At 38.1% G+C, this 27,912-nt stretch overlaps 1 protein-coding gene across 6 annotated transcripts; it reads left to right on the plus strand.

Annotated features, from left to right (window-relative positions):
- On the plus strand, nucleotides 1–27,785 carry LOC111479315 (chromatin structure-remodeling complex protein SYD-like). Of its 6 annotated transcripts, none has more exons than XM_023123880.1 (36): nucleotides 1–108; nucleotides 623–745; nucleotides 839–900; nucleotides 3,632–3,747; nucleotides 3,875–4,306; nucleotides 4,535–4,707; nucleotides 7,042–7,214; nucleotides 7,312–7,376; nucleotides 7,480–8,190; nucleotides 8,269–8,543; nucleotides 12,096–12,193; nucleotides 12,306–12,491; nucleotides 12,643–12,823; nucleotides 14,036–14,230; nucleotides 14,306–14,349; nucleotides 14,564–14,620; nucleotides 14,830–14,926; nucleotides 15,009–15,181; nucleotides 15,256–15,469; nucleotides 16,367–16,492; nucleotides 16,585–16,674; nucleotides 17,097–17,213; nucleotides 17,323–17,403; nucleotides 17,640–17,747; nucleotides 18,054–18,223; nucleotides 18,322–18,400; nucleotides 18,489–18,563; nucleotides 19,306–19,403; nucleotides 19,477–19,584; nucleotides 19,725–19,782; nucleotides 19,886–20,110; nucleotides 20,211–21,375; nucleotides 21,468–22,651; nucleotides 22,892–25,909; nucleotides 26,300–27,201; nucleotides 27,355–27,785. In XM_023123880.1, the coding sequence occupies exons 2-36, from the start codon at nucleotides 641–643 to the stop codon at nucleotides 27,497–27,499; spliced, it is 11,106 nt and encodes a 3,701-aa protein (XP_022979648.1). In that variant the 5' UTR covers nucleotides 1–108; nucleotides 623–640; the 3' UTR covers nucleotides 27,500–27,785. The 6 variants fall into 6 exon arrangements, with proteins under 6 accessions (XP_022979648.1, XP_022979649.1, XP_022979647.1 ...); XM_023123881.1 differs by having other exon boundaries at nucleotides 26,300–26,654; nucleotides 27,357–27,785; XM_023123879.1 differs by having other exon boundaries at nucleotides 22,892–23,982; nucleotides 24,043–25,909; nucleotides 26,300–27,785.
- The last annotated feature ends 127 nt before the right edge of the window (nucleotides 27,786–27,912 follow it).

Below are 27,912 nucleotides of genomic sequence, written 5' to 3' on the forward strand. Positions count from 1 at the left end.
CAGTTCCATCGTCCTGTCGAGGGCTTGGCAATTTCTTCAGAATCTAAAACCAGAGTTCTCCATGTAGTTCATTATCAGCTTCAAATTTCTTCGCGGATCTCGTATCAGGTGTTGTATGCGTTTTCTTCATCAGTCGTCTACGGAATTTCTGTACTCTTTCAAATTCATTTCCTGATTTGGAAGTCACTGCGCATTTGACAGAACACAATTTTCTTTTTCATGCTGTTTTCCCGACTAGATTTTTTCAGAATTATAGCGTTGTTTTAGCTCATATGTCTATTTTCCATGCTTTAAATTATATATAGTATTTGTAGGCTTCATTGCCACTGGTGAAACTTAAGCTGGATATGTATAGGTGGATTGTAATTTACTTGTAGTTATAGTATTATAGGTGCTGTTATTGGAAATGTTTAATGCAATTGTCTTCCGTGGTTTTTTAGAGGATGCAATTGTTTGCTTCAGGTGAAACTTTAGCTGGATAGATACAGAGCGTTCATTTCCCTTTTGGTTTACCAGTGAACTATATTTATTCTTGGATCACTTTGTTTTTGTTAGTGCCTATTTATTTAAGTTAAGTTTGTATTTTATATATTGCTGGACTTATCAAAATTTCATATTTTAGGTTGCTATCTTAGACAAGATGGCATCTTCACAAAATGTTGAGCTGGAAGCAGCGAAGTTTCTGCACAAACTCATTCAAGAATCTAGAGACGAGCCAGCAAAATTGGCTACAAAACTCTACGTGGTGTGTTAAGGATCGTTTACTTTTATTTTGTCTGCTCAATTAATGGCACGGAGAATTTTCATATTTATGATTTCATGCTTGTGAGAGTTTCAGATATTGCAACACATGAAATCAAGTGGGAAAGAACATTCCATGCCATATCAAGTAATTTCGAGGTAAAAAATCACCGTTCCATACTTAAGTAACCATTTTTCCTAACAATTGTTGCATCTTCTATTGGTTGTATTTTTCCACTATCAAACTTTCATGTGCCCTGATTCGGCTTTAAGACTAGCCAATCCAAAGCGATCAACCCAAGGCATAGGCTTGTTGTGGAAAGTCCTTTTCTTTCCGACCATATTTCAGATAGGAGAGCCTTCATTGCATTTGACCACAATATCTTAGATTTTGGCGCCAAGGGAGGGCCAACTAGCTAATGGAGAATGTCCTCCTTAAATGAATTGAAGAGCACCCACTGAACATTAATGACGGAAAATAATTTCCACCAGCATTGACTTGAGAAAGGGCAATAAAAAAAAGATATGTTGCAAAGCATCCATATTTGACATACAAAGAGGACAAATTGATGTGGATATGTAGTGCGAAAGAAGATTCCTTTATAGATACCTCATAACAATTCAATGAACCATTAAACATAACTCACATAAGAACATTGATGCATTTGGGACTTTTAGTCATTCATAAACCTGAATGAACTTCCTTAAGCATGGGTGATTATGCGGCCAAATGCTTAGAAAGAGATTTCACAGAAAACATACCCGAAGGATCAAGTGACCATTTTCTGGAATCCAATGATGCAACCACCTTCTTTCCAGCTAGACTTCCCAAAAGCTTTTGAAAATCTAAAATTTCATCATCCTTAAGTAGCCTACAGAATATAATATTCCATGAATGAGTATCTCCACCCCAATGGTAAAAAAATCGAACAAATGGGAAAGGAAGAAATTTTGAATAACCGGGGGAAAGAAGACTTCAAAGAACAGTTGCTAATTCATGCATCTAGCCAAAATAATATTCTTCTGCCATCACCTAGCTTGAAAGATGTGAAGGACTCAATTTGTTCCCATAGTTTGAAAATTTTGATCCATGGGCTTCCGAGACTTGTACCAAATTTCCCAGAAACATGCTATTGGTGGAGACTATTCCCATAAATACTTTGGACCACTTTGTGCCAAAAAGATTCTGGTTCATTCATAACTCTGCATCATGCAGCTCTCAATCATCAGCATGTTGACATGATTTGGCAAGTTTCTTGTCCAAAAAAGGTGAAGGTTTTCTCGTGGATCTTTTCTTTCGAGGGGTTGAATACTTGTGGTTGAATTCAAAGGATCCTTTGGAATATGAATCTTTTCCCAAATTGGTGGGTTCTTTGTAAAGATAGCGATCAAGGTCTAGCAAAGGATACAACACTGGGGTCTTATTAGTGAAGAGTCCAAACTCTACTGCAGAGAACTTCCTGAACAATTTTTTTCCCTTGTGAATTTTAACCTTCCTGGAAGTAAAAATAGGGCAGTTAGATAATGAAGGTTCACCGGTCAATGAAAAAGGATGTACAAGAAAATCCTTCTGAAGGACTTGGATCCAGAAACAAAGATCTTTCTCCTTGAACTAACTGAAAAAACCCCGATCAAGGACAAAAGAGGTATGATATCTGAATGTAGTGAAGATTATTTCTTGGGGGCATTGAAGTGATTATTTTTGGATTAGAAAACATTTGATTTTGAGGGGGCATGGGTGTATTGAAACTATCAAATCTTGAATAGAAAGGACTAAGATTGGGATTAAGCCTTCGAATTGGCTAAACTGGATTGTTCTTCATGGTGCTCTCTTTCAATTTCTCTTTGTAATCATACTCATTCTATTTTTTTTAAAATTCAAATTAGGAACTTTTTTGTTAGACTGTTTTTTGGGTAATTCACTGAACTTGGACAGATATAGAATTGAAAAGCTTTTGGGTTTCTTTGTGCTCAAAGAATTAGATTACGTCGGCAGGCCTGAGGTTTTTTTGTACGTTAATTGGCTACTTCGTTTGTAATTTGTCATTGTATCGATGAAAAGTCATCTTTCCCTTTTAAAATACACAAGCACAATACATGTGGTTTTGAATTGTCCTTCGGAACAATTAGTGATCAGAGGAATTTCTATAAAAAAAAATGGCAATTAAGTCATTACTCAGAGATTAAAGAAGATAATGCATTCAACATGATCTTAATCTTGGTGTTTGATTGTTTTTGGACAATGAGTTCCCTTAAGCAATGAGGTGCTAAGTAGCACTTGAATTATCTGTAATCTGTACTCTTTCTTTCAAATTTGGTTTATCTACAATTGAATTTCCCATCAAACCTTGATTGGCTACAATAAGTATTGGGGAATGTTACCATTACATGAATCTGGGAAATGTAAAAGGAACAAAACTGAAGAATCTTCAAGGATGCTCAAAGGGGTTACAAACTCTCTTGATAAGGTTGTTTGTGGCCCTCTGAATGAAGCAATCGTATTAAATCCTTTTGTAAACTACTTTGCAGCTGTTCACTAATTGGTGTTCTGTTTTGTAATACTTTTCTCACTGCCACCAGGTTGGATTTAAAAACATAACCTCCTGTTGTCATTTCTATTATTATGGTTTACTTTTTCATTTGTCACCTTTATTCACACCTCATCCATGAAGAAGCTCTATATTAATGCCAAATTTGGTTGCAAAACTGTTTCTAAAATTTTGTTTATTGTGTAATATGTGTTCTGTTGAGTTGTTGGTTGTGAATGGTTGCTTGTTGATGCATATTCTACTTCTTTACCGATTAAATGGTCACTGTTTTCATTGCCATGGTCTCTTTGGATTCATGTTCTCTTTGTTTCATTCTTGCTAACTAAACCTCTTTTATTTAGGGCCATGGAGACTGTCATCAATCAACATGGTCTTGATATTGAAGCTTTGAGGGCATCACGCCTTCCTCTAACTGGTGGAACTCAGATGGGTGATTCTTCAACTGCACAATATGCGGGTACAATGATATTACTATTTGGGTTGTTTAAGTGAATCTGGTTTGCAAGTGCACATGTTATTGTTTGTATTCTTGTCTACAAATGCACATGTTATTCTTTGTTCAGAATAAATTATCATAGAAATAGTTGCAGGTTCTTCCAGTGTCGCTGGTGCTGCTAAAGATTCCAAAATGGATATATCTGGAAGTGAGATGACCAAAAGTGGCCCACTTGCTTCAAGCAAGCCACCTGTTGGCCCAAGTAGTACAGATCACGATTATTATCCTGGATCCACAACCCATCGAAGTGGTCAATCTTTTGATCAAGAAAGTCCGTCTAGTTTGGATTCAAGGTCTGCCAACTCACAGTCACAAGAGAAGCATGATTCAGTGAATTGGGACAAGCAATTAAATGACAAGGATGGTAAGAAGGGCAGCAAGAAAAGGAAGAAGGTGGATACATCAGTTCTGGAACCATCTAGTGACAATACTCATCAACTTGATACACGCAGTTCACTGGTTAATCCTAGGAATGTAAAGACAAATAGGGTTGAATCACCGGCATATTTAGTTAAAGGAGGTATGTGCTTTTTATTTCAATAAGATTAGGCAATGGCCTATTGGGTTCCAAGTATTTTTTCTTTTTTCAAAAGTTTGTTGGAAATAGTGCTTGACCATCTAGGTTTATTTAGTCGTAGTGGAGAATTTTTATGTTCATCTAGGATGAACTACAGAGCATATAGTGTTGCCAGCTCATATTATCACTACCTCCAAGTGTCTTTGATAGCTTACTGATTCTTTGGTGTAGGCAATATTGATCAGACAAAATATGGACTAACAAAAGCTGCTGAAAAGCTTATTGACCCTCAAAGTTATTCTGTAAGCCGAGGCGATGGGATATCTACCTCCAGTGAAAAAGTTATGGAGTGTGAACTACCTATGTCTAGCACATCATCAGTTGATGCTACAAAGATGATCCAGGTTTTTAATAGTTTCCTTGATATCTCTCATTTCTTGGTCAAGAATAGTTTTTTTTTTTTTAAAAAAAAATTCACATTAATTAGTCTCATCTCTTTTTCCTCTATTTCTAACTTTTGTGTGACATTATGCCTTGGGTACAAATCTTGAAGTACTTCAATTTATGTTCTTCTTTTGCTTCTCCTTTACGGAATAGGTTTTGTTTGTTCTTTTTCTCATTTCTTTTCTTGAGATTGATTTGTGTTTTGAGTATCATTTGCCGATTTGAAATACATTAGGAATGTAACGTAGTAGGGTTGAATCTAGTATTGGATAGATTTCCTGTAATGACCACACTTCTTTAACTTACTAGCAACTTTTTCTTAAATCATTATTGCTCGCCTTAATTCTTTCCTCCACAGCTACACCAACCTTTGTCAAAATTTTATTTGCTAAATTGGAAGGTTTCAGTAATGACAACAGTCAAGTTCCTTGGGAGGCCCCTGTTAGTCAACATTTATGTTCGGAAGGGCAAAGATGGGGATTTACCCCATTGTAGCAGTCTGTTGGGTCAGTTAGTGGGTCTTTTTTGTTACTCTATTAATAGGTTTGTCAATCTATTAGTGGGCCAAGGCGTTTTGTGTTTGGCTAGGGAAAAGGGTCTCTGTGGTCTTTTGTGGTAAACCTTGGTTAAAGGAGAGTTTAGTCCTCTTGAATTGACTTGTGATCTTTTGTATGGCTTGCTTCTCATATTTTTTTGTATATTACTACCTTTTAAGGAAGATGCCTTACATTCTCCTCTAGGCTTGATTGAGTTCGATAGAAAAAATCAACCCCATGGATTTTTAATAAAAGTCCTCCTTTGTGTTCAATCCAAGACGGTGCGTTCTCTGTGAGCCAAGAGCATTTTGGCGTATTTTGGGAAAATTTCAAGAAAGGAAAGAAAGGAGTCGAAGCTGGGAGTTTGCGCAAGAAAAATCCAATGAATCATGGTTGAAGTTCACGGGTGAAGTTCAAGCAAGTTGAATTGATGGGGAAGACCAATTGCATGAAGAAAATGAAAATTAGTGTGATCAAGTAGAAGAAGAAAGAAGAGACACAAGTGGAAACAAAGAATAATGCAGCGTGATCCAGTGCTTTTTTGAATTTGGATAAACTTAGATCCAATACTTATCGTGTGGATCTTCAAGCTACTTTGAGTATCAGCCCTTCATTTAATGTGTTAGACTTGACACCTTACCATGCACTAGATGCTTTTTAGTTGGCTACTTGAAATTCAAGGATGAGTTTTATTTTGGGATGGGTAGATTTGATGTTGTATCTTTTACTAATCTTGTCATTCCGGGACATAATCTTATAGTTTTTGGCCAATCTTGGGAGATTCTCTACATTTCTGTAAGTTGTATTCCTTAAGAAGTTTCACTTTTAAACTATTACCCACTGTTATTAGATAAATTAGGTTGTAACTTTCAATCTTCAGCCTTATAATTATGGCTCAATGCCTTCGTTTGAAGCTAATGAAAGTTTGAGTAAAGTTTTGAAAGCTTAGTGCACCAAAAGCCTTGTTGGTAAAATGACTTTGGCATTTCCCCTTGAGCCTTATTCCTATTCGTGGAGGGTTATTGTGTGTAAGTATGAGTCTCACCTCGTTGAGTGGTTGTCAGTTGGGATTAAAGACACACATAAAAATTTGTCGAATGATATCTCCTTCGAGCTCCTTTTTTCCTCCCATTTAGAGGTTCGGAAAGGAATCCTAGTGATGTTTGGTCCCTTGTTAGATTTCGCTCTCTTTGGGTTTCAGTTATGAAGGCCTTTTGCTATCACTTGATAGGTCTTATCTTTCAAATCTTTTTTTAGTCGCCTCCCCTTTTATGGGCTTGTTTTTTTTTCTTATGCCTGTGTATTCTTTCATTGCTTCTTCATACAAAGATTGTTTTAACCAGATAAACAAATAAAATAGAACAATAGTAGTTTTCGAATTAGTTAATAAAGAATACGTTTTAAAAGCGCAATGCTTTGTTTAGTTGAAGCGAAGTGCTCCTTCCCCCTTTATTGTTGCTAAAACCTTTCCACATGTCTCAATGGGGCGAGACCTTTTTTTTATTGTAGGTTGCCTCCTTTTTTGTGGGCTTCTTTTTTGTATGCCTTTGTTTTCTTTCATTTTTTCTCGATGAAAGCTGGATTATTCATAAAAATATGACCTCATTGACATGTGGTTCTCATTGTTTATGCTTAAACAAAATTTGTGCTCCTGAAAGCACAACCACTACTTTGACTTTGGAAATAGCTTTATTTGGGAACTATACCAAGACTGTTTATGCATAATTTGATATTAACTTGTTCTCATGTTCTTAACAGGGCGCATGGCGGAATAATGCACCTGAAATGAATATGATACGCAATCCCGTTTCTAGAGAAGCAGGAAAGCTCCCTGTTTCTCAGGTTCCTACCTCTTCCCAATCTCGTTTGCCTTTCAAGGAACAACAATTAAAGCAACTTAGGGCTCAGTGCCTTGTGTTTTTGGCGTTCAGGTTGCCTATTCTTCTAAATCTGCAAATTCAATTAGAATAATATAATTATTGTTCTAGTAGGTTGTTTTGAATTCTATGTTTCATTGTTTCTGTTCAGAAATGGTTTAATGCCAAAGAAACTGCATCTTGAAATTGCCCTTGGGAATAATTTTCCGAAAGAAGGTAGACCACTTTACTGCTTTTTTATAATTTTTTTCAAAACAAAACTCTACTATATTACTATAAAACAGCAGTTTCTTAATAATTAGCTTGAATGGCAATGTAGAGGGGCTTCGCAAAGATGTTGATCCTAGAGGCATTGCTCAATCATTTAATGAGGCCAGAAGTACCACCGAAGTCATGATGGCATCAGGAAAATTGGATGCTGCAAGGGAAACAGGAATTGTGGCCCCAGGCGCCATATCTGTTGGAAGAATCTACGAGGCCGACTCCATGAAAGAAGTAGATAATAGGGGAATGGAGGATAAAAAGGGTGCACCATCTGATTATTTTGTTCAAGCAGAAGCAAGAAAGCCAGAGGCTGAAGTAATGCGGGAAAAAGCAATTTCCCAAACATGCTTGAGCTCTGCATCACATCCTTCTGACTTTTCAGGTGCAAGGGGGGTTTTAACTGTGAATAATCCTGTTGAGGATTTGGAGAATAGCAGTCTTCAAGCCACTGCTGCCGTGGGGATGAGTAAGCCACTAAACCCTGAAACAGTTAGCTGGACAGGAATTGGCAGCACAAATGAGCTTTCTAGGGGAAGTCTACCAGCCTTTGCTGGTCAGCATGAGCTGGTAGTTGATAGGAAGAATGACGTCTCTGCTCAGTTGCACACTGTTCGGAACAATAGTGGTTTGGGGAGTCAATATATTGATAGTCAGTCTTCATTTTCGATGGGAGAGCGGTGGAAACCTATCTCTGGGACATATGATCAATACCATGCTGCAATGCCCTCTAGAGATGCTAGTATGATCTCAAATCTTGCATCTCATGGTGAAGGTTTTTTTTTGTAGAACTTTAATCAAATCAGTTGAATGGTTATTATTGAATGTCATGAATTTTCATTTGTAGATGATATGAATGTGCCCGAATCCGAATCTAGATGCAACACAGAAGTGCAAAAAGTGGTATCTATTGATGGAGGGAAAAATAGCAGCCTAAATTCTATGGAACAAGAAGATGATGGTAAGTTAGTGCCATCTGATTTGCCGAAGTCTCCAAAGTACACCATGTCAGAGAAATGGATAATGGATCGGCAGAGAAAAAAACTCCTAAATGAGCAAAATTGGTTACTGAAACAACAAAAAACTGAGAGACGTATTGGCACTTGTTTTGATAAGTTAAAGGTTTGTGTGCAACGCAGTTTTTCATTCTCTATTTCTAGCTTCTTGCTGATTTTTTTCCTTTCTAATAACGGTAAACTATATTAGATCAAGAGTCATCAGTAGTTTTATTTTTTCATAGAAAAGAAAAAGAAAAAACTTTTTGTTTGTATGTTGAAACGTTTCAAAAGAGGTAGCAAATGAAGAGACCAAAACCCCAAAGTAACCCCCAATGATCCGTTTGGATTGTGGATGTTATATGATGGGTATGGGTATGGGTATTAAATATCTAGGAGTCAAAATCCTTGTTTTTTTTTTAATGAGAAACAGCCACCAGAATCATGGTGTTCTACAAGTTTCAACCATAACTATTACACGATCCAAAGGCCAAGAAGATTCAATAAGCGTTCGTTCTTCGTCTACAAGACTATTTAGAGCTTTGGAAGTTAATGTTTGTAAGGTTGAAGTGAAGTATGGGGTTGTCACAATATCACTGGATTGATAATTTCTTTTGTGACTTTATTTATTATTTTAATTTTCATAACTTCTTGTAGTGGACAATTAAGGGGTAGTGGGGATAACCAAACTTTTTGGCCATAACTTCTTTTAATAAGACATTTGTAAGAAGTGGGGATTTGAAGTGTTGGAGTTTCTTTTATGGAGAGGCTACAAATACCCACAAAATAATATGTAAAAGGAGGTTGAATGAAATTTCTCATAGAGTATTAATCACTCTCAAGCTTTATACTTCCTTTGTATTCTCGTGTTTAGAATGCATGTTTTTAAAACTTTCACTCTAGTCTGATCAACTAGATTGTCGAGAGTTAAAATCTTGAAGATAGGAACAACTTCTCATTTCTTCTTGATCATTGATCATTTTTTCAAGTAAATTTGGAGGTAAATCATATCAAACTCACTACAAAAAAAAACCACTATGCAACCTGGCTGGAGGATTCCTAGTTAGAAAAGAAAAGCTTATCACCGTGTGGATTGGGGCTTTCTTGATACAGTTTTGTACAAAAATGGTTTTCGGTTTAAAGGGAGAGTTTGGATTTGGAATTGCGTTCAATCGGTGAACTTCTCCATATTGGTCAACGGCAATCCAAGGGGGAAGATTTTTGCGATGAGAGGTCTTAGGCAATGTGATCCTATTTTGCCCTGTCTGTTTAATCTGGTAGTGGATGTTCTTAGTAGGTTAGTTTATGCTGATGTGGAGAAGGGTCTGGTGGATGGCTTTGTGGTGGGCATTGATGAAGTTTAGTTGTCGTACCTGGCGTTACTCTCTTTTTCAGTTTTGAGAAGGAGCACTCCTTTACAAATTTTAATTGCTTTCCATCTTTTTTTGAAGCTACATCAGGTTTAAGAATTGATCGTTGAAAAAACTCCACTTAGGTCACTTTGATGCGGTGCAAAGTAGTCAGTTTAGGGTTAATTAGAGACTTCTTTTGGAAAGGTAATAAGGAGAACGGTGTTATCATCCTTGTTAATTGGGAAACTACTTTTCTTCATCTCGTAATGGGAGGTTTGGGTATTGGTAATTTTGCCACTAAAAATAAAGCTCTCTTAGCTAAATGGAGCTGGAGATTTCTTATGGGAAATGAAGTTTTGTGGAGACAGGTGATTTCTTCTAAATATAATTGGAATGAGAATCAATGGTGGGCCTCTATCAAATGCTCTTGGTCGTTTAAAGGCCCATGGTCCCAAATCATGAAATGTATTCTCCTATCTGAGGAGTAGCACAAAATTAGAATGGGTTGTGGGGATAAAACCCATTTTTGGAAGGATAAATAGCCAATTGATTTTCCCTTCGTGTGGAATTCCTCTAGACCGTTTAGAATTGTGGTTACCAAGGACTTGATGGTTAACCAGTGCTGGTCTGATTCTCTTTTGCGTGGGATTTAAAGTTGAGAAGAAATCTTACTGATGTGGAGTTCAAAGAAAGGACAACTCTCTTAAACAAGCTTCATGCTTTTAGACCGAATAACTGGGATGATTTGAGAGTGTGGATGCTGGAAAACAATGGTTCCTTTTTGGTTAGATCCTTTTCTCCCAAGCTCACTGAGAAACAACAGCTTTGGACAAACAAAAATCTGATCTTTTATGGAAAGCATCATGCCCTAAAAAGGTCAAGGTTTTCTTGTGGATTTCTCTTTTGGAGAGGCTATACACTTGCTGCAGAATCCAAAGAATTCTTCGAAATTCTACACTTACCTCTAGTTGGCCTGCTTGATGCTGTTTGCCGGGAAAGGTTGTTAAATTTGTTAAATTTGCAGTGGTGTTGGCACTACAAAGCTTCAGATGCCCTTCTTCAACTTATTGATGTCCCTCAGTCTAAAGTTCTGGTGAAAATCCTATGGTCCAATGGTGTCTTTGCCCTCCTTGGAAACTATGGTTTGAAAGAAATTCTATAATTTTTTGTGGTCAAGAAACTAACAGAGACTTTCTTTTGGGATTTGGTTACTCTTTTTGCTTCTACTTGGTCTTGTACTTCTAAAGTCTTTTTAATTATAGTCAAACTCATATTTACACTAGTTAGGCATCTATTTTGTAACCCATTGGTGTGTGGGGATATCTTATCTCCTCCTCCTTTGGTTGATAACTTGAAAATTATTGCATTTGGAATCTGGTGGTGGAGAAGGTTTAGAAAGGTCAGAAACAGTTTTCATCATGGCAAAAAGGTTTTCTTCTCTAATTGGGGAAGACTGACATTGATTCAATCAGTATTGAGTGGAATCCTGTTATTCCTCTCCATTTTTAGGATGCACGTGTCGTTTATTTAGGACATTGAAAGGTTTATGGGAAAGGAGACTTGAGGGGAGGGCTCACTTAGTTAATTGGGAGGTTTTCTTGAAGCCTTGGGAGAGTGGAGGCTTAAGTATCAGAGATCTGTAGTTATGCAATGAGGCTCTCTTGGTGAAATGGTTGTGGTACTTCCGCTTGGAGCCTGATTCTTTGTGGCAGAGGATTATTGTGAGTTTAATGGTTCTTATAAGAGTTCCTCGTCTGCTATTGCCTCGGGTGTTCTTATGTTCTCTCAGTTTGTTAAATGCTTTATCGGGGATGGGTCAAATACTTATTTTTGGGAGGAGTTTTGAATGGGAGAGAAACCCATGCGTGCTTCGTTCCCTCATCTTATCATTTGTTTAATAAGAGGTTGCATTTGGTGGCTTCTATTTGTCTTCCTTCAATACCCTATCCTCTCTATCCCTTGGTTTTCGATTCCGCCTTATGATCGGGAGACAGGTGATGTGGTAAATCTTCAAGTATTTTGGGAAAGTAGATTTTGTTTGTGATTTTGGGCAACATTTAAGAGTTTGGCTTTTTTGTGTATTATGTCACATCAATGAAATGAACCAATTCTTTAAATTTTTTAGCCAAGTTTATACTCCAATTTTTTTCCAACTTTTCGTTTCTAGAAGCAAAAGATCTATTCATTGTTTTGATGCCAAAGTGGCCTGTAGTTAATACCTCCGGGATTTTTCTGGAACTTGCAGTAATGATTTTTCATTGATCTTGATATGGCACATTTAGTTCATTTCATATCTTGCTTATCATTTTCCTTTCCGAACTTTGCAGAATACTGTCAGCTCGTCGGAAGATATATCTGCAAAAACTAGAAGTGTAATAGAATTGAAAAAGCTTCAACTCTTGCAGCTTCAGCGCCGCCTCAGGAAGTAATATCTCTCTAGTCTTTCTCCTGAGTAGTTTCCTAGTTTTCACCAAGAGTTTTACAGCTACTGTAGCTTCTTTTACTAATCTTTTTTATGAATTTGGAAAATCTTGCAGTGATTTTCTTAATGATTTCTTCAAACCAATTTCAAATGAGATGGACCGCTTGAAATCTTTCAAGAAGTATAAACATGGTAGGAGGATTAAACAACTTGAGAAATATGAGCAGAGAATGAAGGAGGAGAGACAAAAGAGAATTCGGGAGAGGCAAAAGGAATTCTTTGGTGAGATAGAAGTTCACAAGTATGTGGTGCCCATCTAATTGAGTTTTTGTCTATACTTTCTTCAAATAAAACCTCATAGGTCTTAGTTCCATCAATGATAAACACATTATGATGGACTGAGGTTAAACGTTGAACAACTTTTGCTCACTGTCCGTTAACTTTTTTAATAGGGAAAGACTTGATGACACGTTTAAAGTTAAGAGAGAGAGGTGGAAGGGTTTCAATAAGTATGCGAAGGAGTTCCACAAAAGGAAGGAACGAATTCATCGTGAGAAGATTGACAGAATCCAGCGTGAGAAGATCAATCTCTTGAAGATCAACGATGTAGAGGGCTATCTTCGAATGGTGCAGGTTTGTCTTCTCTTTGATACTTACTGTAATCAAAGGGGAAATAATCAATTCTTCTTCATACTATTTATTCTTCATGCATTTTAACCGTGTACTGCTCGTGGTTTAAGTCTCTAATTTACAAGTAGTTAAAAATTTGTGTTATGTGAAATTTAAATAATCATTTCAAGAGTAAGTATCAGCTTGGTTTAATTCTTTTCTGGACTAAAGTCCCTTTCTTTTAAGTGAAATTCTTTTGTTGGTTAATATTTTTGGTTTCTTATTTGAAAAAGAAAAAGAAAAGGTAAAATCATTTCAAGAATGATTTTCTTATAAATGAAAAATATTAATAATAATAACTAATATTTATTTCATTTTTTCTTATAATTCTATTGTAAGTAATCGTTATACAAGGTTTACGATTAATCAGAAGGCAATCACCTTATTTGCAAATTAGAGATAATTATATTCCTATTATTGTTCTCATGCTCATATTTGTGGGTTGTTTTGTAAATGCACCTTTTCTCAAATTCATGCCAAGTGCGAAACCTTTTTGTAGTCCCCTTAGCTTGTTTGGGAAGCTCATCTCCATTTTTTTGTATCTCCCCTTCTAATAAAGTTTCTATTTTTTTTTTTTAAAAAAATTGGTTTGTTTAAACTCTGTGTTACTCATAAGTCCGTATTGAACATACAAGAATTTAATTATATAGCTATAGAATAAGCATAACCAAATAAGTCAACTAAAGAAGAATAAATAAAAAGAAACAGAGATCTGTAGGTGTTTTTCCTGATGCAAGTGTACAACTAATAAATGCTTTAAACAAGTTCCAAGTTGTGTACAAGTAATAAACATTGCCTTTTGCAAGAAGGAAAATGGAAAAATAGAAAGTGAAAAGAACAAAGCAATAGAGGTCAGTGTAGAGTCTTGTTATGAGTTGTTATCTTTTATCTATTAAAAATTAACATAATTATATTTAATACATAAAATAATTATCAATCTGACACAGAAATAAATTTAAAAAAATTCAGACATTGAGATTGTGGGAAATGAACTTAAAATTAGACACAAGTGTAGAGCTAAGAGCATCAAGTCAACATCTAATTGTTTTTACGCTAGTTTTGGGTTTAATCGGGATAAAAAAGGCCTGAAGAAAATTCAAAATTCTCCCTTGATGCAAAATCAGATCATGTGGTAGATTTTTATTACTCACACTAACATTTCACTTCATGTGCTAGGATGCAAAATCAGATCGTGTTAAGCAACTTCTCAAGGAGACTGAGAAATATCTTCAAAAGCTTGGATCCAAGCTACAGGTGGCAAAATCCATGGCAACCCGATTTGAGGACGATATGGATGATGGAGGAGATGTGAATGTTGCTGAAAAAAGTGAAGTTGCGATTGAAAATGAAGATGAAAGTGATCAGGCTAAGGCAAGTGGTTCTCTTCTCACTTTCTTACATCAGTTTTTGTTTCATTCACTAATTATATTGACTTTCTTCTCACAGCATTATTTGGAAAGTAACGAGAAGTACTACCTGATGGCTCATAGGTGAGGGACAGTTCACGTTTTCTTCTTCCCCACCCCTTCCCCTAGACAACTTTTGGCTGGTGCTTGGAAATTTTGCTCTTATACTGCACCAGTTTGCATTATGTCTTGCTTGACAGAATCTCTTGATGTTTTGAGGATTCAAGTTGATAATTCTCATTAACAACTAGTTACCATTAATTCATTTCAAGTATCTTATATGAATAACCGTTTGCAGTGTAAAGGAAAGCATAGCTGAGCAGCCGTCTTGTCTTCAGGGAGGAAAGTTGAGGGAGTAAGTATCGTGGCTTTCCTATCATCCCATCCCTTTTAATTTAATCTTTGATTTTTATAAAATCTGAACGTGGTATGCTCCTATTTTTGGCAATATCTTCTCACACTTTAGTTCTTTGATTTTCTGAATTCATGATATTGGTAAGAACAATAAAAGGCAGTGCTTAGGCCATTCTGAGTTTCGTGTAAATGTGGCAATAAAAATTTTAGGTATCAGATGAATGGCCTTCGGTGGCTCGTTTCATTATATAACAACCATTTGAATGGAATTCTTGCTGATGAAATGGGGCTTGGAAAAACTGTTCAGGTACTGTACTCTCCTAAGCTGCCTTATATGAGCCTAGATCTAGCTTCTGTACATTCAATGTTACTAACAGGGAAAGTTCCAGGTAATTTCCCTAATCTGTTACTTGATGGAGACTAAGAATGACCGAGGTCCCTTTTTGGTGGTTGTGCCATCATCAGTTTTACCCGGATGGGAGTCGGAGATCAACTTCTGGGCCCCTAGTATCCTTAAAATTGTGTATTCTGGGCCTCCAGAAGAGCGGCGTAGATTATTCAAGTAATGATTTTCATAATCTTTTTTTCTTGATCCCTTGTTGGGTAATCCAGAAACTTACCTGGTTCTTATTCCAGGGAGAGAATTGTTCATCAGAAATTTAATGTACTTCTGACCACATACGAGTATCTGATGAACAAGCATGATAGGCCAAAACTGAGCAAAATTCATTGGCACTATATCATAATTGATGAAGGCCATCGCATAAAGAATGCTTCGTGCAAGTTGAATGCTGATCTGAAGCACTATAAGAGTTCTCACAGATTACTCTTGACTGGAACACCGCTACAGGTCACAGTCGTTAATGTTCTTCTCTTTTACAGCATAGGAGTGATTCCTTTAACCATATATTTAGGTCATGAACAACAGAACCAAGCCTTTTCCCTCCCTTGGTATCAAAAGAAATATAAGAAATGATTTTGACAAAATATTAAAGATTAAAACAATATGCAATCATAATGTTGTGTAGAGTGGGTTAGACTTGAAATTAGTGCATTGTAAACTTTTAATAGGGATACTGCTGGGAATTTAAACAAGAAGGAAGCATTTTATTCATATGTGAACTTAAAATTTACAGGTCTAGATTTATAACTACCTTCCTTTTAAGTTAAAATCCAATAAACTAAGACCATCTTACTTTAGAAAGTTCTATTTTTGCGAAAAAAATAAAAACAGAATTTGAAATAACTTTTGGTTTCATTTTTGAATCTCCTAATACCTGAGAGCAGAAACTGAGCATTCAAGTTATTATATTCTTAATGTCAAGTAGCAGTAGCCTAAACTCATTGTTTTTGTCCAAACTTCATTCAGCTTCGGTCCGTTATTTCATTCAACCTTCTGGCATCAATATTCTCTCATTCCTCATAGCCGAATGGTGCATTTGAGGTCTTCTTGAAAAAAAAGAAAAAAAATCCTGAATAATAATATCCATAAAACTATCCTTACTGCTCTTCCATTTGAGCAAATAAGTTTAGGCTACCTTACATTGTATTAAAGAACCGACTTTAATTTGTGGCCCATTGTAAAAAATGAAATGTACTCAGGAAATAACTAAAGCTAACATTAATGGAGAGAAACTCTTATATTGAACTGGAGTACACTTGTATACTATATTTATAATTTTCTTGTGTGTTTTGATAATTTGGTCCTTTGAACTTGTTGGCTTAATTTGAAATCCATTTTGTGCAGAACAACCTTGAGGAGCTGTGGGCATTACTGAACTTTTTGTTGCCAAATATTTTTAATTCATCGGAGGATTTTTCGCAGTGGTTCAACAAACCATTTGAGAGTAATGGTGATAATTCAGCTGACGAAGTAATTCCAAAATTCTGCGATTTCTCTTTGAAATTTCAGTTTCTTTTTCCTTTCTCTTAATTTTTTTTTTTTTACTTTTTTTTATGGACAAGGCCTTGCTTTCTGAAGAGGAAAATCTTTTGATCATAAATCGACTTCACCAAGTGCTTCGCCCGTTCGTTCTTCGGAGGCTTAAACACAAGGTTTCTTTGAACTAAAGCCTGTGCTCAGCAGCATCATTTTTGTCTTTATAAATATTCACTGTTTATTGGTGCTTGTTCGCCATCATTTTTTTGGGACAATCATTCCATTTTCTCATGCCTCCCCTTTCCAGAACTCTGCGATTTGTTATGATGTAATTGTAGTAAAAAAATCTTAGTATTTTTGGTCTAGTCTTATATGTCCAGTAGTTCAAATAAATCCAGAATTTGAAAATGCCACCCAATCTATCCTAGAAAAATAAATCTCTCACATGTGACACAATGAGTCGGGTTTTCTTCATGGCTAGATTATCCGTATACTGCTAATCAGAAATTCAGCATTAACATGTATGGAAGATTTTCAGAGCATTGTTTCCTTGGTATCGCGCATTTAGGTTCTTGTATAATTGTATTCTTTCTTGCAGGTGGAAAATGAACTGCCAGAAAAGATTGAAAGACTTGTAAGGTGCGAGGCTTCTGCATATCAGAAACTTTTGATGAGGAGAGTGGAGGAAAACCTTGGATCGATAGGAAGTACAAAGGTTCCTTCACTATATTTCTTTTTCTACATACTTTTCAAGAAGAAATTTGGCGTTCTGTCTACTAAGATAATTCAATTGTTACCTACACTCTCACTTATTCTCTCTCCAGGTCCGATCAGTGCATAACTCGGTGATGGAGCTGCGTAATATTTGTAATCATCCGTATCTAAGCCAACTTCATGCAGAGGAGGCATGTCTTTCTTTTCTGTTAATGCAATTTATTTATGGAATAGTTTTTGGATAAACAAATTGAGGGAAGGGTGAAGGTAGGATGTTCCCCCCCACCCCAATACCTTGTATGTTTGATCTGTTTTATCCTTACATTCTTTGCATTTTAACAGCGCACAACCTAGAGTTGGAAACTTAACTACCCTATTTCCTGCTTGTTGGTATTTGTCCTTAAGAAACTTCTTTATTCTTGTCTAGGTTGATAATTTGATACCTAAGCATTACCTTCCACCAATTATAAGACTCTGTGGAAAGCTTGAGATGTTAGATAGAATATTACCAAAGCTAAAAGCAACTGATCATCGGGTAAGTACTTCTTAGATTAACAATATCAAGCTACAATGTTGATGAGAATTTATTGCTGTATGTTACCCTTTGTTTCTGCCACTTCACATTTTTTTGATCTTTTTTATTATACTCGTTAGCATCTATTCACTTTTCATTGTAATATATATTCCTTCCTTCTTGAATCTGATTCATTTATATTTATGATTAGTTTATTGTCTATGTCAATGCTGTCATTTCAGAACTGATTTTTTTTTCTCTGTTCGTCATCATGTATCCTAAATTTATAGATGTTTCAATATCACTAATTGACTTCTATTTTTGCAGGTTCTCTTCTTTTCCACCATGACTAGACTGCTCGATGTTATGGAGGAATATCTTCACTGGAAACAGTATCGATATCTACGATTGGATGGACATACATCTGGGGGTGATCGTGGTGCACTGATCGAATCGTTTAATCAGCAAAATTCTCCCTATTTTATATTCCTTCTCAGGTAACTTTCTGTCTGATCAGTTGTTTTATGAATTGTCTCGTCTCTGTTCTCAAATCACATGTTCTATAGTTACCCTACTAAGCTTTTTATGGTTTCAGCATTCGAGCTGGTGGTGTGGGAGTGAATCTCCAAGCTGCTGATACAGTGATTATCTTTGATACAGACTGGAACCCACAGGCATATATGAATGACTCTCATGATATTTATGTCAAGAATCTGATCTAGCTTTCATTCTAAATCTGGATTACTGTGCGTATGTTGTCAGGTTGATCTACAGGCACAGGCCAGGGCTCATAGGATTGGCCAGAAGAGGGACGTGCTTGTTCTTAGATTCGAAACAGTAAGTTTTCTGGTCATGTCTTGGTTCTTAGATTCGAAACAGTAAGTTTTCTGGTCATGTCTTGGAACTAAGTAATCTTATCAGCGTTGAAACAGTCCCAAGGTTTCATGATGGTGAAGGATCCTTTGGATTCAATGGAACCAACAAGGATCGGCATCATGATGGAGCCGCTAAATAACTGCTTCTATCATGTGATGTGGAATGAACGGACAAAAACATAGACCAAACCAAGTTGCATGAGTGCCAAAAAAAAAAAAGCTACAAGAAAGGGCTCCAATAATTTGTTCATAGAAAAGGAAAAAATCACAAAAGAAAATATTTATAAAATTAAAGATAGAGCCAAATATATCATAGAATATTTCAGTATCCAAAATGATTGGATTAACTGTGCTCGAACACATGTTCAATTTTGAGTCTGCGGGGTTCTTGACTAACATTTGATATCATTGATAATTGGAACTATAGTTCCTTCGTCACTAAAACCAATTGGAGAGCCTTTTTGTAATGAACTTCATTTTCGTTTTATACTCCTCATATCATGAAAGTTTTTGTTTCTTTGTTTCTTTTCTTCTTCTTTTGGTTTAGAAATTGAACTCTTAGTTGCTTGATTCAGTCTGATGGACTAATGTCCCATTATCTTATCATGGTTAGTAATTGAAATGTGGGTATTGTCATCCTATCATGTGTTTGTAATTGGGCACGTTCTGATCTTTCTTTCTTTTCTGGTCCACCCCATATCAAGGTTCAAACGGTGGAAGAACAAGTGCGAGCTGCTGCGGAGCATAAACTAGGCGTCGCTAACCAGAGTATTACAGCCGGTTTTTTTGACAACAATACAAGGTTGATTGCCCTCTCAAGAAAACCCATGTTTGTGTGAGGCACTAAATGGTTTTTCTCATTTACTGTACTGCAGTGCTGAAGATCGAAGGGAATATTTGGAATCTCTTCTACGCGAGTGTAAGAAAGAAGAAGCTGCACCTGTACTAGATGATGATGCTCTGAATGATCTCTTGGCACGCAGGTAGGCTGATTCTCATTGCTTGAAATTTTATACAGCTGATTATGTGACGCCCCAAAGGGAAATAAAGATCTTTCTTCTTGTGCATGCGATGGTTAGGTAAGAAACACAGTTTGTATTAACCATTGTCTCTATGTTCACAGTGAGTCAGAGATTGATGTGTTTGAAACGGTCGACAAAGAACGGCGAGAGTATGAGATGGTATGAAAATCAACACTCCTTCAGTCTTCTCTTTTACTCGTATTGTGTAAACTAACGGAGATATAGTATTTATGGAATGAACTTCTAAACATTAATTTTGCAGGCCACATGGAAGAAGCTGATACCTGGTCATGGAAGTTCTGATTCTGTTTCTTCCATGCCTTCACGTCTTGTAACATATGATGACCTGAAAGTATTCTATGAAACAATGAAGATAACTGAAGGCGTAACAAAAGCTGGAGAGGTTGCCCATGTAGGGGTAAAGAGGAAGAGTGATCCTGGAAGCCTTGACACCATACATTATGGGAGGGGGAAGCGAGCAAGAGAGGTCTGATTAGTGTTTTGTTACTTATGAATGTCATATGCCTGAACTCTTTTGGCTGTTGCTATGTTTTATTTTATTTTCATTAAACTCCCTATTTTAATAGGTGCGATCCTATGAGGAACAGTGGACTGAGGAGGAATTTGAAAAGATGTGCAAGGTCGACTCACCTGAATCCCCCAGGTCAAAGGAGTCTGTGGCAGGAGAACCATCAGGTAGTATTAGTGGATCTGTTGTAGCAGCTGTTTTGAAGACAGAAGTTTCTGCTTCTTCTCCTCTGCCTCCTATTCAGCCAATGCCTCAGCATCAAACACCACCTTCGAAGCGAGGTCGTGGAAGACCAAAACGATCGGGTGCCGATAAGTTGCCTGCTCCAGTGGTTCCTCCATCTCTTTCTATAACAGCCAAAGTGGAGACAGGGTTAGAAGGAGAAACTATTTCAAGCATTTCTAAAACTGGCAGTCTAGATTCTTTGCCTAGTCAAGGAATGACTGATCAACATGCTTCAGGGGCTGCACCAAGTTCTCAGTTAACTACCTCAGTGCCTTGTATGATTCCTGCCTCTGAATCACCTCCAGCTTGCTCCTCAGCACCAGTTCAAGTGAAAGGCCACGGTCGAAAAACTCAAACAGGACAAGAAGCTCCTCGAAGAAGAGGGAAAAAACAGGGGCTGGTACCACCTCCTGTTTCTGGCAGTCTATCCTCCTCCACAAACCCAGTGGCAGGTCAAGTTAATGTAGCAAACGACATCGTTTCTAATGCTTCTGCCACCCAGCTCCCCACTCATCTGCCAGGTTCTGCCCCTTCAAAACCTGTCACTGGACCTAATGATCAGCCTACCATTGGGGTTTCATCAAATTTGGAACCTAGTCCTGCTTTGCCTTCTGTGGATTCCATCTCTCAATTTGCCCCTCCTTCCAATTCACAACCTAGAGGACAAAATCGAAAGACTCAGAATGCTGCTGGAGCACCACGACGTAGAGGAAAGAAACAGGCAACAGCAACTCCTGCATTGCCTAACACCGTGGCTGGTTCTTGTCTAAGTTCAAATGAGGCTGCTGTTGATTCTTCTTCAAAAAAGGCTGCTGTTGTCACTACTACTAAAGAAGATACCGTCAGTCAGGTGACCAATATTACCTCTGAGGAATTGACCCAGAAACCTGATGGAATCACTATACAGGACGTGGAATCTACTAAACCAACAAATAATTCCAATCAGGGCAAGGAGACAGTGAGCTTATCAACTTCTGGTAGTACCGTGGGACCACAAGGTAAGTATTAGATAGACTTCAGCATGTGATCATTGTCTGTTATGTGTATCAATTTACTTTTATAGAACTTAGGCGTTCAAAATTTTATGCAGGGTCTACCGAACAGAATCAAAATACTGATTCACGTGGCATTTCTAATATGACCAAGGAGGCTTCTTCTGGAGATTGCACAGTCAAAGCAAGCCCCTCTGAGCATTTGAGTGGCGCTGGGGCTGCCCAGGACGCAACTGTAAGAAAAAATAGTGTCAATGAGACATTGAAAAGCCATAGTTTGCTGGACACACCTCATCCAGTTACATCAACACCAGAAACTGCAGTTCCGACATGTGGTCCTCCAGCTGTTTGTTTACCTAGTTCTGTTGCTGTGGAGATGAGTCCCAAAACTATAATAGATGTTGCTCCAGAGGCTGTTTCTAGTTCCCAGCCAATCCATACACTCCCATCAGTGGCTTCAACTTTGCAATCTCCCTCTCAATGTCCATCACCTGGACATGTGCAACCTAAACGGCAAGGTCGTAAAACTGCAAAAAACAAGGAAGAGCCCCCTCGGCGTAGGGGAAGAAAATCGGCCTCCTTCACTCCTGTCATTCTTGAGGATTCAGCTAGCAATGAAGCTAAAGGTTTGAATGTGCATGAGCAGCCAGGGCAATTTGGGGATTCAAGTGTTAAAGACACATGCCTAAAAGGTAAAACTGGGACTGAGAATCAAGTATCAACCAATGTTCAGAGTGTCGCAGGTGTTGCCCAAATTATAGAAACTGTGCATTCCCCGGGTCCAAAAAGAAAGGAGCAAGCACCCAAATCTTCCCAACACAAACAGCTATTGACATCATCAACAAAAATTGATGCTACTGGAGCCTTGGACAGGACCTCTGTATCAGGTCGTTATCAAACTGCAAACGTAAATGATGTTGCTCGAGTAATGAAGGAGGTCTTCTCTGGAACTTGCTTGCCGAAAGCTAAAGTTGGAGAGTCTTCTGGGAAAGAAAACAAGGATGCCCCTGCACCGCCTCTTTTGAGCAATCCGTCTGTGGAGGTGATAAAAAATGATAAATCAGAGGCTACTTTAGCTACAGTTTCGAATTCCAACATTCCAGTTGAGGCCCATGAAAAGGAATCTTTAGTTACAACTAGTGAAATAAGACCAGATTTTGCAAATGCTCCAGAAGAATGTAACATTTTGAATATCAATGATGGAAATTCCGAAAGTACGAAGGCCAATGTGGTAGATAAATTGGTTGAATCCAGAGAAACATCTGCCAGATGCTCAACTGTGGTAAGAGACGTCAGATCCATGTCTCCTTGTCTTCTTAGTACCGATCAAAATAAAAATAATATTTTCCAGAGATCAAGTCTTGAGGAGGGTAGTCTTGTTATTTCAGGGGACTCAATAAGTACGGTTGGTTCATCTGTACCTTCGTCATGTGATAAAAATCGTCCTTCAAAAATTGATACAAATTCGGGAGATAAATATAAAATTTCTTTGAAAGAACCTCTTAAATCTTCTTGTCTTCAGGTTGGTGGCTCTGGAATTTCATCATGCTCCAACGATGCTGACCATAATCCCCTGGATGCCTCACCTATTTCCTCAAGTCTTGGTGATTCCAGTGCATCAAAGGCTCTTAAGGTGATGGATGATGTATCGCCAAACGAAACAAACCCTGTTGGTGAAGTTCCCTCATCTTTGAATGATGGTGAAAATCACCCTGCTTCTTCGCTGCCTGTCCCTTCTGATAGCAGTCACACTAATATGATAACTGCTCCTTGTACGACTCAAATGGATATTAAGAACATGCCAGAGCTTCCTATGGAAGAGTCTCCTGCCGCAACTACTGTTGATAATACCAGAGAAAATGCAGAAATATCTGTCAACCAACCTTATCACAGTGAACTGTCTTCTGATATAAGATTGAAGACTCTTGACAGAGACATTATACCTTTTGTGAACTGTCCCAGTGAAGCGTCTTCTGATGTCACGAAAAAAACTCTTGACGATGAAAAAATACCTTCTGTGAAAGGCTTCTCAGAACCATCTGAATTTGATAATACAAGCCTTGAATGTCCTGCAAAATCGAGAATTGACTGTTCCCCTGAGAAGATAGGCACGGGTTCTGGCAAAGATGATAAGCCCAAATGTTCTGCTGAAGTTGCAGTTGAATTGATCGAAGCGTCTAACAACACAGAACTTGATCTCACAGGTGTTGAAACTTTAAGAGCAAGATCTCCTGGCCAAGATTGCCCCAGTCTATCTCCTGATACTGTGAATGAAATGGTGCCTGTTTGTGAAGCAGATAAGATGGAAGTGGATCTTAGACCTGTAGTTATTGTTGAAACCTTGACAGAGAATCCTATTCAAGACTGTTCTTGCATACCTCCAGTCGTGACAGGCGATTCCAGTTTGAATGAGTCGGTGCCTGACATGGAAGAGTCCAGGCCAGGTTCTCAGGAGAACAGTGGCAGCCAAAGTCTCTCTAGTCATCATGAAAATTGTGATCATTCAGGTGTTACAATATTTAAAGAGAGTTCGAGTGCACACATGTCAGGTGCTGAACTTGAAGTTCAAGGACGCCTTTCTGTAACTACCATGGATATTGAGAGTAAACATAATGAAGTTAATGATATCGCTCCCGTTCTTGAACAAACGGATGCTGCCACAAAGCAGGATGTTGACATTTTGCTGGGGAGGTCTAGTGGTTGTCTAGATCTTTCTAACACAGGTGCACCTGATATAGTGGAGCAAACATCGGCAAATAAATTAGAGCTTGCTTCAGAAGAGTTGCCACATTTTCCTTCATCTGACGATGGAATCGTTCAAGTCCATGAAGTTTCTACTGGAAAACCTGATGATTCAGATATAGCTAAATCTGATAGAGGTTCTTCTCCGGAGTTTGATCCGAAAACTGATGTTGAAGATCAGAAAGCACCAGAATTAAATGATAGTAGTAATTGTATTCCGGAGGGGAATTTGAATGTACCAGATAATGTGGAAAACAAAGTGGAAGACAATGTTCAATCTGTTAATCCTGAGGATGTTCCTGAGCCAATTCCTCTGATCCAGGATAGTGGACCTAACAAAACCGACAACCATGGTACGTTCCTCATGGATATGGACATCTCAAGAAATGACGATCTAGATGAATCAGATGGTGGTGGACTAATCCCTGCTGGTATTTCACCTTCAACAGCAGAGAGAGAAAATGAATCCAAAAGTTCTGATGCTATTGTTCAAATGGACGTTTCTGATGGAGAACGTGTACTAGAAGATACAACCGATAATATGGTCGTGCCATCACCTTCGGTGCAGGGAGAGGAAGAAAATTGTTCTTTGACGTCTGTGGTAAATCAAGTTGATGGTTTAGGGAACCTAGAGGAAACGAAAAATATCAGAGTTGATGCTAATCTTCAAGTGATTACGTCTCAGGATGATGTTATGATTTCAGCAAACCCTGTGCAAGAAAGTATTGCGCTACAGGAAGGAAAGATTGAGGGATCTGGTGAGATAAATCAAGGGTCTCCTATCGAGAAAAGGCAATCTGATCATCAAGTTGAGGACGTTCTTGTTGATCATATGGAAGAAGATAAATCTGGAAATTTGGCCGAACCTTTATCTTCCTCACAAGTTGAGGAAACAAATTTGATGTTGCCCAATACAACTTTAGATAATTCAGGTGACCAAACTAATGTACCTGTATCCTCATCCACAGTGACAGACACAGAAAATATTGGTTGTTCTTCAAAGGATGATCTGTATGACTGCACGGTCGCAGATTCAGTAAAAGCTCTCGACGATAGTGAACAATTACAAAACAAGCTATCAGAAGTTTCAGTTGTGCTTGCTTCATCCAACAGGAATGAGGACTCAACTCCAAGGGATCCCATCAGCTCTCCAATCTCTCTGGAGGGGCCACCAAGTGATCATCAAATAAGTAGTGACCATATGGTTGCAACCCAGGATAACATTGTTTTGTCAGAAAACATGTCATCTGTTGTGTTAGCCGAGGAAGACAAGCGGCAAACTTCCTCCAAGAAAACGTTTTCTGATAGTGCAGAGCCGTTGGAGGATTGCGAAGATTCTGGTAATAGAAATGACAAATTGGACGGAGCTCATGTCAACAAGGAACAGCTTCTAAGCATCACTGAAAACCTTGTCTCCATTGATCTTTCCGATCATCTTGTAGTATCAAAGAAGCAAGCTTTAGCTGTTGATCAGATTAATGTTCCTCAAACTGGGGAGTCTGTACCCATAAACGCAGTTGATACGTTAAACCAGCCCCCACCTCCAACAACCATGGAAGAAGAAAAGTTTGAAGCCTCATTTGACAGTGGTCGAATTCCTAGCCCACCGCCACTGAAAGACGTAAAAGGTTTTCAGGCTGAAACAGATTCAATGAATTCTTCTCAACCTGATAGGATTTCAGAAAAAAATATGTCAGGAGAAACAATTTTGCCTTCATCTCCTCCTGTGTTGGAGGTAGGAGAAGCTATAGTGCAACCTGGTGTGCAAGTTCAGATTGACGGAACGGATGCGTCTGAGGTTGGTCTGATTTAGATGGTTTTACTTGAAAGAAATTTATTTATTAATGATCTTCACCATTAAACAGGAAACGAACCTTACCGACCACCTGGTCAAAACTAAACTTCAAAAGTCGAGAAACGGTTGTTGCAACCAAAATGAAGACAGAACAATGCTGATGGTCCATGTACCCCGAACAACGATAAATAAAAAGATTCTAGCTAGATTATAAGGCCATTTGTGGTTTGGAAAAGTTGAGGAAGTCGGGATAGTCCGAAATCTTCACTTACTCGTGCTTTGTAGAATCTTAGATCTTTATAGGAGAATTACTGGCCTCATTTGTTTTTTGGATCTGCATATCAATTCGTTTACTTTTTTGGTCTTTATAGTAATGCAACTCTTGAATTTCAGGTGGGGGAGCCTTCTCTAAAGAGGGCTGTAACGGAAGTAGCCAGTCCTCCATCCTCTCTACCCGAAGAAGATAAAAGCTTGGAATGCACGCCAGTTTCGAGTCTGGCTGATAGTGCCATTGCAGTTTCAGGAACAGTTGTATGCGATGAAGCTGATGTATCCACAGAAAATGGAAGGTGTCTACCGGCTGGTGCCTCATCTGTTGTGCAATATCCGGCTGATATTGTTGCAGATGTAGAAATGGCCATGTCCGATCAAGCTGATGTTCCTCCAGTCTGCGACACCGTGCTGAGTTCGGCTGATAGTGCCACTGCAGTAGAAATGGACATATGTGATCAAGTTGATGTTCCTCCAGTTTGTGACGAGGTAAAGGGTTCAGAAGATACTGCTGCCATATGTGATCAAGTTGATGCTCCTCGAGTTGGTGAGGCGGTAAAGGGTTCAGAAGATACTGCTGCCATATGTGATCAAGTTGATGCTCCTCGAGTTTGTGAGGCGGTAAAGGGTTCAGAAGATACTGCTGCCATATGTGATCAAGTTGATGCTCCTCGAGTTTGTGAGGCAGTAAAGGGTTCAGAAGATACTGCTGCCATATGTGATCAAGTTGATGCTCCTCGAGTTTGTGAGGCGGTAAAGGGTTCAGAAGATACTGCTGCCATATGCGATCAAGTTGATGTTCCTCGAGTTTGTGACGCAGTAAAGAGTTCAGCTGATACTGCTCCCATATGTGATAAAGTTGATTCATCGCCTCCAGCTTCCGAGTTAGCAAAGGATCCAGCTGATAGCGCAACAGCATGTGATCAAGTTGATGTTCCTCCAACATTCAACACGGTGCAGGCTTCAACTGATAGCACCATTGCAGTTGCAGAAACTGCCATACGTGATCAAGTTGATGTTCCTCCAACATTCGACACGGTGCAGGCTCCAACTAATAGCACAATTGCAGTTGCAGAAACTGCCATACATGATCAAGTTGATGTTCCTCCAACATTCGACACAGTGCAGACTCCAACTGATAGCGCCATTGCAGTTGCAGAAACCACCATATGTGATCAAGTTCATGACTCGGTACCAGAAAATAAATCTGCAAATTTGGACCTGCCTCCTGGATGTTCAACAGAAGATGAAAGCGGGGAGCGGTCACCGGAAGAGACTCCAGTTATCAAGAATTCAGTTGAATCACCAAAGCAAAGTGAGTGAAGGTAGAATTCTTCTATACATTTTTTGTATTCCCCTGGTATCCGAGTTTTTTTCCGACAGGGGAGATCGTAGCTTCATTTTATACAGAATCCCTGCTATCAAAATTATGCCTTAGATATAATTATTATTCATGACATTTTCTGGTTCTATTGAGAACCCAGATACTGAACTGAACCACCAAACCTCCTCCACATCGTCCCTATACCTGTAATCTGGGTAAGTGTTGACAGAACTTACAATCAAGAAATTCTAACAAGTTTTCAATACTAGTACATATCTTGGCATTTGTATCTTCCTTTAACTGGGTTGGTGTACTAAAAAAAATAGGTTTAAACTCAACAATTTTATTTTTGATATTTGCATTTGGCTTTATTTTGATTTACTATTAGATTTTTCGTTAGTTTATGAAGTTC

The sequence above is a fragment of the Cucurbita maxima genome, unplaced genomic scaffold, assembly GCF_002738345.1.
Source record: "Cucurbita maxima cultivar Rimu unplaced genomic scaffold, Cmax_1.0 Cma_Scf00005, whole genome shotgun sequence".
NCBI lineage: Eukaryota > Viridiplantae > Streptophyta > Magnoliopsida > Cucurbitales > Cucurbitaceae > Cucurbita > Cucurbita maxima.